The following is a 19,093-nucleotide window of genomic DNA, read 5'->3' as shown; positions in this document are numbered from 1 at the left end:
GGACACACACCTTCCAAAAAGTTCAACTTTTGTCTCGTCAGTCCACAGAGTATTTTCCCAAAAGTCTCGGGGATCATCAAGATGTTTTCTGGCAAAAATGAGACGAGCCTTAATGTTCTTTTTGCTCAGCGGTGGTTTTGGTCTTGGAACTCTGCCATGCAGGCCATTTTTGCCCAGTCTCTTTCTTATGGTGGAGTAATGAACACTGACCTTAACTGAGGCAAGTGAGGCCTGCAGTTCTTTGGATGTTGTCGTGAGGTCTTTTGTGACCTCTCGGATGAGTCGTCGCTGCTCTCTTCGGGTAATTTTGGTCGGCCGGCCACTCCTGGGAAGGTTCACCACTGTTCCATGTTTTCTCCATTTGTGGATAATGGCTCTCACTGTGGTTCGCTGGAGTCCCAAAGCTTTAGAAATGGCTTTATAACCTTTTCCAGACTGATAGATCTCAATTATTTTCTTTCTCATTTGTTCCTGAATTTCTTTGGATCTCGGCATGATGTCTATCTTTTGAGGATCTTTTGGTCTACTTCACTTTGTCAGGCAGGTCCTATTTAAGTGATTTCTTGATTGAGAACAGGTGTGGCAGTAATCAGGTCTGGGTGTGGCTCGAGAAATTGAACTCAGGTGTGATAAACCACAGTTAAGTTATGTTTTAACAGGAGGGGGCAAACACTTTTTCACACAGGGCCATGTGGGTTTGGATTTTTTTTTCTCCCTTAATAATAAAAACCTTCATTTAAAAACTGCATTTTGTGTTTACTTGTGTTATCTTTGACTAATATTTAAATTTGTTTGATGATCTGAAACATTTAAGTGTGACAGACATGCAAAAAAATTGGAAATCAGGAAGGGGGCAAACACTTTTTCACATCACTGTATATATATATATATATATATATATATATATATATATATATACACATATATAATCACAATGGGGCAAATGTTATTTGGACACCCCAATGTTGATACCATGGTTACGCTCTTGTACTGATATCATTGGTATTGTGGCACCAAGGTCACAGGGAGGTCAACAAACGGATCCAGGTTCCCTCCTGATGACAGCAGGAATGTGTGAGAAAGGTTTTTAGTTTAGTTTTATGGAAATATGCTGAAATATGCTGATGACAGGCAGGTGGAGACCGGAGGCTGAGCAGGTGGGGGGGGGGGAAGAGAGAGAGAGAGAGAGAGAGAGAGAGAGAGAGAGAGAGTGGGGAGGAGGTGGGGTGGTTGTGGCTGCGGCTGCGTAGCTCGGATGAGGATGGTGCAGCGAGGTTGCGCAGCAAACGTCAGGAAGAAAAAATGTGCGGAGTCTGAGCAGAGGGGCGCATATTGCAGCTTTACCTTTTTGCACATGTCCGATGTCGTCATTGGGAAACCACCATCGCACCGCCTCGTAGCACATCCGCGACACAAAATGGATAAACACGGGCAGGGAGTCCGGACCGATGCGGTAAGAACCGGAGCTTCTGATCGGTACACCGATGCTGTCGAGCTCTTTGCACACACACACCGATCACGCGAAGCATTTCACCTCGACCGGCTGCAGCGCACCGTGCACGGTTTGTCCGTTAATCTGTGATCAATGTGAAATCACTGCAGCGGGCTCTCGGGCTGAACGCAGTGCGGGACGCGCGTCTTATTGTCGGATGTGCACGAATCAAACCGCCTTTATTGGGAGCGCGTCGATGTGTTTCATCGCATGTTTTGGAGCAGCTGATGGGGTTGTGTGTCTGCTCAGGATGGTCCGGTGCTGCCTGGTGGTTGACTAACACGCTCCCATCCTTCAACACTGACATCATCCTCATCAGGGCTCTGGCTGCCGGCAGCAGACCTTCCTGCAGCAGCAGCAGCAGCCGCCGTCAGGCCGCTACAGCGTCCTCCCTGCGCGGCACTGCGACGTTTCATCCTCTGCGACCAAGTTCATGTCATGTGGAATAAGACGGGCCCTTAAAGCTGCTGAGTTCCAGTCAGTCAGGAGTCACAGAGGCTGAACACATGCAGGCCACAGGAGGACACACACGGCTCACATGTGGAGATGAACTGGACAACTCAGGAGCAAATGTAACAACTACAACATATTTAAATTCATATGTGATTCATTCAGGTCATTAACAGGATTGTTCCGATGTGGACTCAGTTCACCGGCTCCCTCACTGCTCATATGATGAGTCAACATTAATGTTAGTGACTGAAACCATTTATAAACCAGTGTTCCAACATCTGTGTTAATCAGTCGATTAATTATCAGTCGATTGTCACCAGCAGACCAACCTGCAGCTGAAGTTACACTCAACACACATCTAACACACACGTACACACACACATCTAACACACACGTACACACACACATCTAACACACACGTACACACACACACACATCTAACACACACGTACACACACACATCTAACACACACGTACACACACACACATCTAACACACACGTACACACACACATCTAACACACGTACACACACACACATCTAACACATGTACACACACACACATCTAACACACGTACACACACACATCTAACACATGTACACACACACACATCTAACACACACGTACACACACACATCTAACACACGTACACACACACATCTAACACATGTACACACACACACATCTAACACACACGTACACACACACATCTAACACACGTACACACACACACATCTAACACACACGTACACACACACACACACACACACACACACACACACACACACACACATTTAACACACACACACACACACACACACGCACACACATCTAACACACATACACACACACACACAATCTAACACACATACACACATCTAACACACACATACACACACATCTAACACGCATACACACACACACACACACACACACACACACACACACATCTAACACACACATACACACACATCTAACACACGTACACACACACACACACACACATCTAGCACACACACACATACACACATACACACACATCTAACACACGTACACACACACACACACATCTAACACACACACACACACACACACACACACACACACACACATACACACACATCTAACACACGTACACACACACACACACACATCTAACACACGTACACACACACACACACATCTAACACACACACACACACACACACACACACGACTTCTAAGAATTGGTTCCTAATTGTCTGGAGTCCCTTCAGCTGTTTCTCCACACTTCTTTCTTTTCCTACTGTGAAAGTATTATGGGATGCAGGAGGTGCTGTATTCTAAAACAAGAGGAGGTTCAAAAGAGATGAATACAAAAATAAACTTCAAAGCTCGATGAAAGTTGTGATGCAGCGGCGCATCAGGAAGTTTAGTCTTCATGTCTGAGCAGGACGCCATGATGGTAGTTTTTTGTAGAAAGTTATGGAACAAAGTCAAACTGTTGGTTTAGAAAGTTGTAGTTTGTAGTTGTAGAGATGAGCAGGTTCATCCAGCGGTTTAATGGCTGTCGGAGCTGCTAATGTTTCTGCTGCTAATGTTTCTGCTGCTAATGTTACAGCTGCTAATGTTTCAGCTGCTAATGTTTCAGCTGCTAATGTTACAGCTGCTAATGTTTCAGCTGCTAATGTTTCAGCTGCTAATGTTACAGCTGCTAATGTTTCAGCTGCTAATGTTACAGCTGCTAATGTTTCAGCTGCTAATGTTTCAGCTGCTAATGTTTCAGCTGCTAATGTTACAGCTGCTAATGTTTCAGCTGCTAATGTTACAGCTGCTAATGTTACAGCTGCTAATGTTACAGCTGCTAATGTTTCAGCTGCTAATGTTTCAGCTGCTAATGTTACAGCTGCTAATGTTACAGCTGCTAATGTTTCAGCTGCTAATGTTTCAGCTGCTAATGTTTCAGCTGCTAATGTTTCAGCTGCTAATGTTACAGCTGCTAATGTTTCAGCTGCTAATGTTACAGCTGCTAATGTTTCAGCTGCTAATGTTACAGCTGCTAATGTTACAGCTGCTAGTGTTTCAGCTGCTAATGTTTCAGCTGCTAATGTTTCAGCTGCTAATGTTTCTGCTGCTAATGTTTCAGCTGCTAGTGTTTCAGCTGCTAATGTTACAGCTGCTAATGTTACAGCTGCTAATGTTACAGCTGCTAATGTTTCAGCTGCTAATGTTTCAGCTGCTAATGTTACAGCTGCTAGTGTTTCAGCTGCTAATGTTACAGCTGCTAATGTTACAGCTGCTAACATTGTGCACTAAAGAAAAGTGCAGCTGAAGCTGAGGCGAAGCTCCTCAGTGCAGCACGGGTGGCGACGTGGTTAGCAACACGTTCTGGGTTCGGACCTGGACTGTGTGCAGTTTGCATGTCGTCCCTGTTGTTTGCTCCTCCGTCCACAGACATTCATGCCAGGTTGATGAACGAACTTCATACTTTGGATGGATGATGGATGATGGCTGTATGATGGATGGATGATGGATAGATGGATGATATGAACCAATCACATGTTCCAGTGTGAGTCATAAAACGTTTAATAAAACGTCAGTAGTGTCGATCTGACATTCAGCAGGAAGATGAAGACGAGCCGTCAGAAGCATTAAAGTGCTTCATGATGTCACGTCTTACTGGAGGTGAAGTTCTCTCATCCAACATTCACTTCATAAAGTCATGAGCTCAACCGTTCTTCTGACTGGATGAAGGTTGGAGGAGGACAGATGGTAGTTTGTAGTTTACGGTGATGAACGTTGGAGGAGGACAGATGGTAGTTTGTAGAATTAAAGAAACTTCCAGTGAGCAGCAGGTCTGAGTGGAAACACCTTGTTGATGAGAAAGGTCAGAGGTCACGCTGGTTACAGCGATGTAACACAGAGTTGGAGACACTCGACAACAACATTTATTTGTAAAAGCACAAAGTCAACGACGTGCAGGACATCTGGTTGTCACGGAAACACTGCTGCAGGGTGAAGCTTCAGGCTCATGAGCTACAGAGGTAGATTTACAGTGGGTACGGAAAGTATTCAGACCCCTTTAAATTTTTCACTCTTTGTTTCGTTGCAGCCATTTGCTAAAATCAAAAAAGTTCATTTTTATTTCTCATTAATGTACACTCAGCACCCCATCTTGACAGAAAAAAACAGAAATGTAGAAATTTGTGCAAATTTATTAAAAAAGAAAAACTGAAATATCACATGGTCATAAGTATTCAGACCCTTTGCTGTGACACTCATATTTAACTCACATGCTGTCCATTTCTTCTGATCCTCCTTGAGATGGTTCTACTCCTTCATTGGAGTCCAGCTGTGTTTAATTAAACTGATTGGACTTGATTAGGTCTATATAAGACCTTACAGCTCACAGTGCATGTCAGAGCAAATGAGAATCATGAGGTCGAAGGAATTGTCCAAGGAGCTCAGAGACAGAATTGTGGCAAGGCACAGATCTGGCCATGGTTACAAAATAATTTCTGCAGCACTCAAGGTTCCTAAGAGCACAGTGGCCTCCATAATCCTTAAATGGAAGAAGTTTGGGACGACCAGAACTCTTCCTAGACCTGGCCGTCCAGCCAAACTGAGCAATCGTGGGAGAAGAGCCTTGGTGAGAGAGGTAAAGAAGAACCCAAAGATCACTGTGGCTGAGCTCCAGAGATGCAGTAGGGAGATGGGAGAAAGTTCCACAAAGTCAACTATCACTGCAGCCCTCCACCAGTCGGGGCTTTATGGCAGAGTGGCCCGACGGAAGCCTCTCCTCAGTGCAAGACATATGAAAGCCCGCATAGAGTTTGCCAAAAAACACATGAAGGACTCCCAGACTATGAGAAATAAGATTCTCTGGTCTGATGAGACCAAGATTGAACTTGTTGGCGTTAATTCTAAGCGGTATGTGTGGAGAAAACCAGGCACTGCTCATCACCTGCCCAATACAATCCCAACAGTGAAACATGGTGGTGGCAGCATCATGCTATGGGGGTGTTTTTCAGCTGCAGGGACAGGACGACCGGTTGCAATTGAAGGAAAGATGAATGCGGCCAAGTACAGAGACATCCTGGAAGAAAACCTCTTCCAGAGTGCTCTGGACCTCAGACTGGGCCGAAGGTTCACCTTCCAACAAGACAATGACCCTAAGCACACAGCTAAAATAACAAAGGAGTGGCTTCGGAACAACTCTGTGACCATTCTTGACTGGCCTAGCCAGAGCCCTGACCTAAACCCAATTGAGCAGCTCTGGAGAGACCTGAAAATGGCTGTCCACCAACGTTCACCATCCAACCTGACGGAACTGGAGAGGATCTGCAAGGAAGAATGGCAGAGGATCCCCAAATCCAGGTGTGAAAAGCTTGTTGCATCATTCCCAAGAAGACTCATGGCTGTACTAGCTCAAAAGGGTGCTTCTACTCAATACTGAGCAAAGGGTCTGAATACTTATGACCATGTGATATTTCAGTTTTTCTTTTTTTAATAAATTTGCACAAATTTCTACATTTCTGTTTTTTTCTGTCAAGATGGGGTGCTGAGTGTACATTAATGAGAAATAAAATGAACTTTTTTGATTTTAGCAAATGGCTGCAATGAAACAAAGAGTGAAAAATTGAAAGGGGTCTGAATACTTTCTGTACCCACTGTATATCTGAGGAATTAAAGACACTCAGGAGGTCTTCCTACGAACGGAGGCAGGAAACAGCTGAAGCCGGATGTACCGGAGCTGCTCCATCTTCTCTGGACGGAGAGAATCATAAAACCTTGGTCTGCAAATATTACATGTGAACTGTGTTAAAAGACAATTTAAAGCAGGACAATATCAAGATTTTACCAAAGTATAAACGACTAACTAAGAATTTTTTTTAATTTTTTTTTAATTTCACTCTATTAATCCCTGAGGGGAAATTTCTTCGCTACAGCAGGGGGCTCTCAGGGGGGAGCTGCTGCTACAGGCTGCCACTAGCGCGGCGCCAGGTAACCTGACCTGAGGTGCATGTTTTTGGATGATGGGAGGAAGCCGGAGAACCCGGAGAGAACCCACGCAAGCACAGGGAGAACATGCAAACTCCCCACAGAAAGGCCTAGGACCGGATTCGAACCTGGAACCTTTTTGCTGTGAGGCGACAATGCTAACCACTGCACCACCGTGCCTCCCAATGTTAATATTTCTAGGTCACTAATATTTTTTCACCTCATTCAGAGGACAGGATGAAGTTGGTTTTGTGGATTGAAAGAACACCGATTGTTCAAAGAAACGAGCACAAATTACTGCATTAACTGTTTCATATCATCTCTAAAACATCTGAAGTCATTAAGATTATATAAAAGACCAGGAAAACATTCGCAAATTCATTCAGTCAAAACCAAAGATATTCCGTTTTTATATCAAATAAGAGGCACATGAACAGAATGAATTATGGGACACGTTCATAGATTATATGTAACCTCACCGTGTCATCTCGCCAGTGTCTGCTGAGTCCAGACAAACATGTAGGCTTTAAAGATTACTGAGAAACGTTCTGGAGAAAACTGATCAGATGATTCAGATCTCAGATCCTAAAATTTGGCTGAACGATTAATTATTGTCTCGTGGAAATCTGTCAGTAGATGATTTGATAAATGATAATCCAGAAGATTTGTTTTTCTAACCGAGTCTAATCCCGGACAAAACAAACTATTTATTACAGAAGACCTCTGTAACCAAATTAAAGGAAGTGATTCCATTATAATTTACTTTAATATCATGTATCAGCAGAGTGTGGAGCCACCGTCTTCACAGCTTGTTGATAGCGCTGCAGCCTCACTTCATGGCACTCTAAGATAAAAAGGTAGTGAATGAGAGGAGGCTCCATCCGGGATGCAGTTCATCAATGCACCCTTTAAAACAGACATTGTAGAAGCAGGAAAGAATAAAACAAGAATAAAAACTCTTTGCGATGCTGCAACTACATACTTTCCATCAATAATAGAAGAACCTGAGCGTTCTTGGCAGACTGTAGCTGAGTGACCGCTCTGTACTTCTGCAGCTCTTAATAGTAATTATTGATTATATAGTTAGAGAATAGTTGATAGTAGATGATTTCACAAGCTTTTATACAAATAAAATTATAGTTCTCAGAAAAATTCAGAGGTTTGTTCCCATGAACTTTCACTGATTTATATCAGAGAACTTCTCTCCAACTTCAACACTTATTTAATCTGTAAATCATCAACATGTCTTTTAAATGTTGTCCCAACTAGACTGCTGAAGGATATTTTACATGAACACTTCCATATCAGATCTGATCACTCTACTATTAACAGGCTATATATAACAGGCTGTTAATGTAGCTGTAATTAAACCTCTGCTAAAATAAGACCCCTCCTGATGCAGGAGTTTTAACCAATTATAGATAAATGTTTAACTTCCCTTGAAAAAGTATTTTATAAAATATATTACACAGTATTTAGTTTAGGTACAAAAAGCTTCACAGGTTTGTTCCCACCGGCAAACTCAGACTTTTGGATTTTAAAATTAGAGCAATGGTCACAGTTACCACCAAAATAAAATACTTTAAAATAAAACCATCAGTTTCCTGTTTGTGATGGAAAGATTTAAGGTTAAGATTGAAGCACTCCACTGGTCCGATGCTGATGAGATCTGAGTAACACATTTTCATCTCCCCTCTGGGCTGAAAGGCCCAAATTATTTCACCCTCAACTAGCAGCTGCTTTATGTGCAGTGATGTGGGTCACAGAGCTGCAACAAAGCACAGCTCACTGCAGGAATTCTAATGGAGCCTTCTGCTCCTTCTCAGCACACTGCTAAATATCACCGCCTTTATTTTGAAATCCAAGTGTATCGTTAGCTACATGAGGCAGAACATAGGAGGATGACATGTAACCTCATTTCATCACAGTGAAAGACGCGCTGTGACTTTTCTCCCGTTGACCTTGTTCTTCAGCATCATGTGACCGCCTTACTGCAAACAGGAAGTCATTGTGATTAAGCGAGGGTTTTAACGTCGTTGTTGGCATGAGAGTGATGCGTTCAGGACCGAGGCGCTGGCGATTATACATTACCATATAAATAAAACATGTAATCTTAAATATGTTCATGTTATGGAGCAATTCACTCTCAAAATATACAACTTTTTGTAAGCGTGATAATTGTTTCCATGGCAACACACGGGGTATGAATAACAACTGGAAAACAATCAGTAGACTATTATGTAACGTATGCAATGTTTACTACTCCAGGAAGTAGTCCGACCCTTAGCAACCACTTAGCAACAGAGAGGATTTCTAGTCTCCAACTGACTAAATACAGAACATAGAAACACCAAACTGCTCAGCTAGCTCAGTCTGGTTGGAACAAAGTTATCTGATGAACAAAGATATCTGATGAACTAAGCTATCTGATGAACAAAGATATCTAATGAACAAAGATGTCTGATGAACAAAGATATCTGATGAATAAAGATATCCATGGACTCATGTGTTTTTTTAACATTTTAGCACCGTGTCGTGTGTTCTAACCAAACCGGTCCAGCTAGCCGCCGCTAGGATTGTAAGTGCGTGACTATCCGTGGTGTTACGGTACGGGTGCTCGGAGCGACCAAAAAGGACCAAAAGAGACGCGACTTCACCAAATGGGTCATTTAATAGAACTATAACAAGTAGAAACTATATTATATTACATGTTATATGAAAGTTCATTCTAATTCTATGTTCTCATTGAGGAGGTGGAGTGGTATTTCTAGTGATGAGCAGGGTGTGATGTCATGATGATTTGTTCCAGATGTTCAGTTGACCAATCAGATCTCTGGGTACACATAAGACACCTCATTGCAGTCATTTCATCGTGTTGGTACGTCTCACTGAAAGCTCGGCATCCTATTGGTTGACTCCAAGCGTGACATTGTTCCATTGAACTCACGGTTTCATCATCGGTCAGTAACACTGAGGACAGACAGATACCAAGTGAAAGTGTTGTTCACAGTTTGATGTTCTGGTCTCATATAACTGTGTAACTGAGATTGTTGTCTGATAAATCCCATTAAAACAGGTGAAGCTTTCATCTGTGACCGTCCAGCAGCAGATGGTGAATAAGTGTCTGAAAACGCACTGAAAGAAACAGCTGTCTGTCTTTAATGAACTTAGTGCTGCTTAATGCAGCTGAGAATCACTCTCTATGCGAAGCAGCATGTTTTCTCAGCTCATTTACCTCCTCACACTTTCATCTGTTCACTTCTTATCACTTCCTGCACAGATGTTTCACATTAAAGATGAAGTGGAAACGATTGTGAATAATTGCTGAGTGAAAACAGTAACTGCAGTTGAGATGTTCTTCATGCTCAGTTTAACATGTAAGATTTTAGTACAGGTATAAATTTACCAGCATTACCAGTTATCGTTTGGTTGCAGTTTATCCATTCGTCGACGACTAATGCAAATCATTGTTTGCTGGTTTATCAAATATCAGTCCGTATTTCTTTTGTGATAGAGTGTGTATTTCATAGTTTTATCTGAAGAGTGTGTGTTAATAATCTCAGCGGAAAGATCAGAAATATTACATCACCCCACTGAGGCTTTCACTGGCTGCAAATCCTCTGCTTCACATTCAAAGATCTCTTCCTGTGAACGGGGAAGAAGACTTTCTCCTGAGTCACCGGTCTTACAGAGACACATTGAGTATCGTTCAAAGTCTTTTAGTACAAACTTCCTTCTTCACATCACTTTTCTAAGTAGGAGAAGGAGCTGAGTCAGACTGAAGCCAAACATGGCGGCCAGCGTCACAGCCACAGAAAGCAGTGGTCGATCAGGTGTTTAAACTTCTGTCTTCATTCTTTCCATAACAGTTTCATTCAGAAACACTTCGTTCTCACGTTACACACAAACTCTCGGGTACCAAAAAAAACTTTACAATGAACCCAAAACTGACATAAATACTAAAAACATGGGTTTTCTGAATCATGTAGCTCCTCAGTCTTGAAATAGTACTTCATTTAATTAGAAGTCTCTCTTTCGGTTTCACATCAGGATCTCTTTTCATTTTGGAAAACATCGGTAAACATCTGCTTTCCTCTGCAAACCGCTCTGATTCTGCAGTTACCTGAAGACAAGGCAGGTTTCATTTGTGAGCACATTTCAACAACAAAGCGAAACATAGTGCTTTTTATAAAAACATGCATGAAAACATCAAGCAACAGAAACACAATAAAAAGAAATTTAAAAACGTGATTAAAACATTAAAATCAAAGAAACAGAAACAAACTAAAATAAGATGCATGTGTGAAGTAAAAGGAAAGAAGTTACAGAGCAGATTGAGACATTAAACACAAATAAAACTGGAACCGCCCCTGAAGTGAGCAGTCCTCCTTCAATATCACCGTTTACCTCCTTCTAGACGAGCAGAGACAGAAAGAGTTCACAGAATGAAAATGTAAAATGTGACAAAGCAGAATAACAGAAATGGAGCACAGATGATCAGACGATGGGGATCAGTCAGTAATAAATGGGGCAGGCACTGGTTCCTGCTGATGTTGGGGGAGGGGGAGTCCACAGAGGAGGAATTAGTTCTGCCCAGGGAGGCAGACATTTTCAAGGGTGTTCAGTGCCAATGGTGCAGTGTTGCAGTGCACTACCCACAATGCACTGTAAAAACCAGCAGTGACCGGAAGCAACACGACTCCGCTTGTGTTGGAGGAGTGACAACTATTATCCCTCTCTGAAGGGTTGCCCAGCCCTCTGTATGTTACTGAGAGCTCCTCGCGGTCAGGAACATTTATTCACATAGTTGAGCTCCACCCAAACCAGCTGATTTAGCTTCTTTTATGTGAACAATAACAAACTGATACTCAACACACATTTTATCACAACAGCTTCAAATATGTTTTCAATTGTGTCGACAAATTTGTTTGAAAAGTGTCCAATAAATCGTTCTCATATCAGATTTAATAAAACCTTTTGGACCTGAAACTGCAAGGCTTTTAATTTGAAAAGTCAGGTGTAACTTTGATCTCTTAGTGACAGACACTATTTATAGCTCCGCCCCCTCTGTTGCGGTCCAACTGAAAATATTATATTTATGTCATTGACCTATTTTCTGAGCAGCCGTTTGTTTCCAGCTCAGCATGACAGTCTCTGCTGTGTTACTGTCCTCTGATCTATGTGTCTCACTGTGGGCAGAGCCCCACCTCTGCTGTGTTTCTGTCCTCTGACCTCTGCATGTCTCACGGTGGGCGAAGCTCCACCTCTGCTGTGTTCCTGTCCTTTGACCTCGAGGTCGAACATGCAAGAACTCAATATCCGTCCATAAAAACCTTTTCAAATCTAGTTTAGAAATATTTGAGATGCTAATAATTCATATGTGTTTGCTTGCACCAGCAGACTGCTGTGACCCATTAAAACAGGCTAAACACTGCAGTGCCGGTGCTCTTAGATGTGGCTCACAAACATGTTTCTGTAGCTCTAACAGATCCTCTTACAGTTACTGATGTTACTTATAATTAAGGACTCGTCTGTTCCTCTCTGCAGCTCATCAAGTCAACTTGTGTAGTATGAAGTATGAATGATTCCAAAACTACAAGTTTTCCTAGTTTTAACTGGAGAGCTTGACACCGACTGTATTAGTTGATGACCAGCAGGTTTCATACAGATTTACACTCGTGTTTATATTTTCAGACTTTTGATTTCACTGAAGACAGTGCAGAGATAAAAACTCTTCAAGAGGAACTTATTTTAGTCTTCAAAAGAATTTCCTGTTTCAGAGACAGACAGTAGAAACGTGTGATCTCAGACTGATTCCTAGTATTTTGTCCCCAAATCCTGTTTTTCAAAGTGAAGACGCTCTGAAAGTGTGAGTCCTTTTAGTGACAACAATCACCAATTAAACGGACCCGCCCTTTCTATTACTCCTAACTAATTTAAATTTGCATTCATTTAATTTTAGTCATTACGAACTGGATTAGCTTCATCAGAACAGAGATTTTTTTCAAGGGTCCAATCATTCACTCCTTTAACATACAGCATACATTCACTTTCCACATCACAAAACCAACACAGAAGTTTAATATGTTGTTAACGCATCCTCTTTTCAAAGCCGTTTCGGCATCAGATTTGGATTATATGTCGACCTTCAGGCCATAATAATTCAAGCACTGCTTTGCGTCTTGTGGTTTTTATGTTTTTATAGCTTCAAGGGTTTTGAGACAGTTGACTCTGTGGCAAATATGCACTATTTCACTGGATCAAGGAACTTATCCTTTGAAAATACATACAGAGATGTGGGATCCACTTTTTTAACACCATGAATCAGACCAGCAGCTCTTGACCTCCGGGTCACAACATTATGTTGACGTTTTCTTCATGTTTCTGCGGAATACTGAAAATGCAGTCAAGAAACAAATTCTCATAATTAAATAGTAATTATCTTTTGGTATCCCTGTGAGACATGTCTGAACTAGTCTACTGCTCTTTTTTCACCTACAACCAATCCAACCATGTGGAATCTTCTTAAATGACTCTAAAATATAACCTGTAGTATTGCTGCCAAAGCTAAAGGTTAGAAACTAACCTGCTAACAACTCATCTTAATGAATGTCTTCATCATGCATTGTTGGAAACTAAATGTCCAGGTGAAAGTCACTGACTGAGATTCTCTGTTTCTTCCTGCAGGCCACATGGGCATTAAAGCAGCTTGATGGAGAAAACTAGAGGAATCCCTTTAAGATGACACGCACAGACCTGCCGGACTTACTGGTATCAACTGTGCGTCAACATATAAAAGTGATCCCCATTTCTTCACACTACAAGTCCCTGCAACCCTCAAAACAATGTGATGCTTTAAATTACAGCACACTGGAGGACAGTAAAAAAAAAGTCAATAAGAGGTTCTGTCGTACCTTTGACTTTATGTCACTGCAGTACCCCAAATCACACAAATACTCGATGGACTCGCCGTACAGGAAGGCTGACTGGCAGGCAGCCAACCAAGATGCCTGGAACGCCTTGGGCCGCCAGCAGAGGTACCGCTTTTCTGCTCCAGACATTTTCAGCCACAGGTTAACCCCTCAGCCTGTGGCTCCAAATATGACCAGTGACATCGTCGTCCCTGAACAAAAACGAAGGACTAGGTCTAAAAGTGCCCCTCGGGTGCAGACCAGCCTCACTCCTGTGTCTTTTGAAGGGTCCTCGTCTTCAGGGAGGAAGGGCAGAGAGTCTCAAAGGGCTCCAAGAGACTCCCGCTGGAGACCGGAAGCATCACCACACAGTGAGTCTTCTTATGCAGCAAGTAGGGCTCATATGCATGAAGTGCATCCCATCAAGTTGCAGCCTCAAATGAGTGACAGCAGTCGATACTCACCTCACTATCCTGCTGATAGTTATGAGGATGGAAGTTTGGATAAACCAGCTACGAGTCCTCATGTCAGGTGTCGAGTGGACATCAAACCCGATGACGGAGCCTTACATAATTCAGGACGGAAACAAGCGACACCTCAGATGGACATCCCCCGGCAGAGGCACCACAGTGGGGGCAGCAGGAGTCTGACCGTGCCGCGCCACTTCTCCTACTCCAGGACACCAACTCCGACTGACTCGTTGGGTACAGAGAGTCGGCAGGCTTATCAATATTCCCGCAGCATGCCAAATAGTTACTTACAGCCCATGGAAATCCCCCTGCAGAGGATGCCTTCATCAGGTGATTACTACGGCCGAGAACGCAGGGCTCACTCCAGCCCGAATGTGCCAACCAAGTTCTTTTATGCAGACGACCCAGGGAGGTACGTCACCACCGCTCCTCCACAACCCAGCTCTTACTATCATGATGAACGTTACACACCGGGACAAGCGTATACTTCAAAAGTGCAATATGTGCAAGATCCAAGGACTCGAATGGTGCATGCTGTAGCTCCAGGAGCGTATTACCCTGAGGTGGAGACCTATCCCTACTCTGTGCAGACAGGGTATCCCAAACCCTATGCAGCTAATAAACCAGGGCCGTACATCATACAAACACCTCCAGCGAGAATATTCTACGGAGACGATCCGCGGTCTTATCAAATTCAGACGGCTCCACCACGGTTTTATTATTCCACTGACATGTATGAAACATCACCGGAGCACCATGTTCCAGCAAAGGCATATTATACAGAGGGCCGGAGACACGCTCGAGTCATTCAGGCACAAACAGAGGACTGGTACGGCTCAGATGCATCAGGCTACTCCACCAATCCTGCCTCTTACGTATCTCAAGTCACTCCAACCAGAGTCCGGCAGGAGCCCGTGTTAACTCCGTGGTACGCCAACCCATGTGTTGAAACTCAAAGGATCGGCACCGATTCCAAATCCTACTCACGGTCTTGGGACAGTATCCTGAACTCGCGTGTAGAGCGGGAACAACCTCTTCCTGTCCAGCGAGGTCAGAGCTACGACGATCTCCTGGACTCCAGGAAGCCTGCCTCAGCCGCCGCTGACAAACCACAACCAGTCGTAGTCAATCTGTCCAGTTCGCCAAGACGCTACGCAGCCTTATCCATGTCGGACAACTCTCTGATTGACAAAAGCCCCACTGAGATGTCAAAGAGCTCCGCTAGTAAACTATGGTTCGTCACTCCGGAGATAACGATCACAGATAATGACATTCGACCAGGAAACCTTAACAAGGCTGAAGGACGGTCTGCCAGTTGGGACATTCTGGACTCCAGAAGCACTCACGGTCCAGAAATGTCCCCGCGCGAGTTTGAAAGCTCAACCAAAGAGAAGACGCATGATAACGCCTCACTTCAACAAAGCCTTGAGCAACTTGATGAGCTCCTGGCGGATCTGGTGACTGACTACAAGCCACCCAGCAGAAGGGCCAGTGAGGATATTTTGGACCAGCTGAAGAAGTTAATTGATGAGGAGGAAGCGGTATCTCTGTCCAGAAAGAGCTCGAGGGCCGGTGCAGAGGAACCAGCTCCTCTGGACAAGCAGCCGACCTCCATCAGGATGAACCCGGATCCTTTTCGAGATATGGACGGAGCCAGCGATGCCATGAAGAGTGCAGACGAGTGCTCCCCTGATCAGAGCCCAGACGAGGACGATACAATGATGTGCTCCAACAACAAATGCCGCAGGACGGAGACCCTGTTCAATGCCTGCCTGTATTTTAAGTCCTGCCACAGCTGCTACACCTACTACTGCTCACGCAACTGCCGCAGGGAGGACTGGGACATCCACAAAGAGAGCTGCCTGTACGGAAGAATTGGCAGCACCTGCCGTCACATCATCAAACACTGCCGGGAGACTGTTGAAGTCCACAAAGCCTTCTCGCGTATCGCCAAAGTTGGCTACCTTTCTCGAGGTAGAGGAGTTCTCTTCCTCGGTTTTCCAAACCCTTCATCATCCAGTAGCTTCCTGCAGTACGGCTTGGACAGTTTACTCATGTCTCCCACGTACCTGTCCCTCCGAGAGCTGGACAGCTTCAGGGACAACCTCGGAGAGTACTGTAAGGAGCTGCAGGAGGCGGGGAAGGAGTACGACCCCAATGAATGTTTCATCCTGAATGTATCCATTGCTGTCGGAGAGAAGCTGCCCGATGGGCCGTCGCCAAGAAACCAAGCTCCAACTGTCAGGAAATATGCAAAGGTAGCATTGGCTTCCTTCAGCCCGGAGAAAAAGGTCCACAAGAAAGAGAGTGACATGGAGACACTGATTCTGACTCCGCCCCCTGGAACAGCTGATATCGACAAAGAGGGAGAGGAAGGCCGGAAGGCCCGCGAGATCTGTTTCATCAACATCCAGCGGGAGTTGCGGATTCGAGGGGTTTTCCTCCGTCACGAGTACCCGCAGGTGTACCAGCAGCTCTGTGAGTTTGTGGAGAGTAACAGAAGGTTCACGCCCACTTCGATCTACCCCATCGATAAGAGGACTGGGAAACAGTTTATGTGCATGATTATGGCTGCCTCAGAGCCCAGGACGCTGGACTGGGTCGGCACGCCACATCTCCTCGATGACATCATTTAAGTGCACCTTTTGTTGTAAATATATATGTATAGAAATACATATATATTGTTACACATATTTATATATCAGTCCAGTTACAAACATTTGTAGATAAGTATTTTGTTATCTAAAAGATATATATTCATGTCTGATTGGTCAGTATTATTCTTTATCAAAATATTTCCTGTTGGGTGCAGGACGAGGACATTGTTTATTTGAACCTTTTTAAGAAGGACATACTTTTTATCCACCACATGTCATTCAACCATATCCTGCTCATGAACTCTGACTACACATTCCCGAAAGCCACATCCTGGTGTTTGGATTTTTTTAAACTATTAGAAAGTACTGTATGTTCTTTGAAACTTAAAAACCACTTCCGATGAGCGTGTCCATTTCTGTGAGTACATCATCATCATGTTTCATCATGCAGAAAGTATGAAACATTATTTTCTAAGCTATACATAAATACTTTCTATGCAAAGTTGTTTCATGAGTTAAGAACCCATTATTGCAGAGAGAGTAGAACAAATTATATATATGATATGAAATGATATGATATGATATGATATGATATGATATGATATGATATGATATGATATGATATGATACGATACGATACGATATATATCTGTAAAAGAAATGTTATAATTGAGATTATATGTCGACATTCTCATTGTGCTACTTGAGACATTCATTTAAAAAGGCACAAAGTGGCATGTTGCTCTGGTCGAAGTGCTTCATGCACAGCTTGCTTTGGAGAAACGCTCGTTCACTGGTTCTTCATTTGTGCTCTGCGGAGCGACTAAAGCGGTGCCGGACTTTAAAGAAACTTCCAGATGAATAATGAAGCGGTGCCAGATACCGACCACACGGCTGCCGTCGGCCGTAGTGTTCAGTTTTAAACACTGTGAATACTGAGAGTTATCTACTACTGAAAGAAAACTTGGTGTAACACCAACAAATCATGCAATTTCCTCTAATATCGAAGTTTACGAGCTGTAATTTTAGATATATTTACAAATAAAAGTATGTGAATAGCAGCAGGAGTCATTGATCACAGGAACTATGTGGAACATTAATGCTTAAGGAAGACATTAGTTGTGTATTTGCTCTGCATTACGTTTATTATGTGTGTGACCTCTACTGTCATCTTTGGTTTTAGCAGACCAGACTCAATGAACGTTAGAAACATTTATTAATGCAACTTTAGCCACGTTGCCTCGTTCTTTTTTAAGGTACCGTACATTTCTTGACTTTGTTTTTGTAGCATCCTAAATCTCAAATTTCCTGCCAGCAAACTGATAAAAATCTGAAACTTGAGTTGATAAAAAAAAAAAAAAAAAAAAAAAAAAATAGCCTAGCCAGAAATATTGTATATGTGAAATGCTAATATACCAACTGTTTAATAATAGTTTGATTGACAGCTGACTCAACATGTCTGGAAGATGTGAACCTGTCAGTCAGTCCCCACTAACGGTTGATTATGTTGTTTTCCGCAATCTTCAATCATTCTTCTCTATTTCAGCGTTTTCCCTTGTGATACCAACTTTCCTTAGAGTTTGTAAGTAAAATGAAACTTGAAGCACATCTAAGAAAATCTGTTTCACTGAAAGCTGTCGGGCGTCGTGTTCGGGTTCAGTGAAAAGTTGCTGGCTGCATGTGGTTCTGTTTTCTATCCCCTGATCTCATTCTTCATTTGACATTGATGATAGTAACTTGCTTGATGAAAGTGAAAACTACTATGCTGTGTAACAAAAAATATATGAATTTTCCATGTTTGTCTTTCAAATTAAAATAACATGTCAAAGGCAAAGAAAAGAGACCTCACTAAAATATCTAGAAGATCCTGTAATCTTGTATTTTTTTTATACTTTCAAGATATGTGTCTGAGTGTGTCTATTTATAAATCATATCTAATAAATGGAATGGGAACTACTATCTACTCTTCATTTGGTGTCATCTGTCAGAGAGAAGCAGTGAAGAAGGTGTGTGTGTGTGTGTGTGTGTGTGTGTGTGTGTGGGAGGAGGGTGGGGGGTTAGAAACAGGACGATGTCATTGATGTTTGAGATCTCTGCACGTCATAAACTTAGACGACAGTTAAAATGTCAATAAAAGCCTTTTATATATCATCTTACATGAAAATGTAAGATGTTTTTGAGTAATTTTTT

At 42.9% G+C, this 19,093-nt stretch overlaps 1 protein-coding gene across 1 annotated transcript; it reads left to right on the top strand.

Annotated features, from left to right (window-relative positions):
* Positions 1-1,227: 1,227 nt before the first annotated feature.
* ajm1 (apical junction component 1 homolog) lies at positions 1,228-18,862 on the top strand. The gene is made up of 2 exons (XM_069168967.1): positions 1,228-1,453; positions 13,613-18,862. Exon 2 carries the CDS (start codon positions 13,667-13,669, stop codon positions 16,940-16,942), a length of 3,276 nt encoding a protein of 1,091 aa, XP_069025068.1. The 5' UTR covers positions 1,228-1,453; positions 13,613-13,666; the 3' UTR covers positions 16,943-18,862.
* Positions 18,863-19,093: the final 231 nt, after the last annotated feature.

Source organism: Embiotoca jacksoni, unplaced genomic scaffold, assembly GCF_022577435.1.
Source record: "Embiotoca jacksoni isolate LCO1_2020_lvr unplaced genomic scaffold, fEmbJac1.0.p SCAF_42, whole genome shotgun sequence".
Taxonomy (NCBI): Eukaryota; Metazoa; Chordata; class Actinopteri; family Embiotocidae; genus Embiotoca; species Embiotoca jacksoni.
This window is presented reverse-complemented; position numbering and strand designations above follow the sequence as displayed.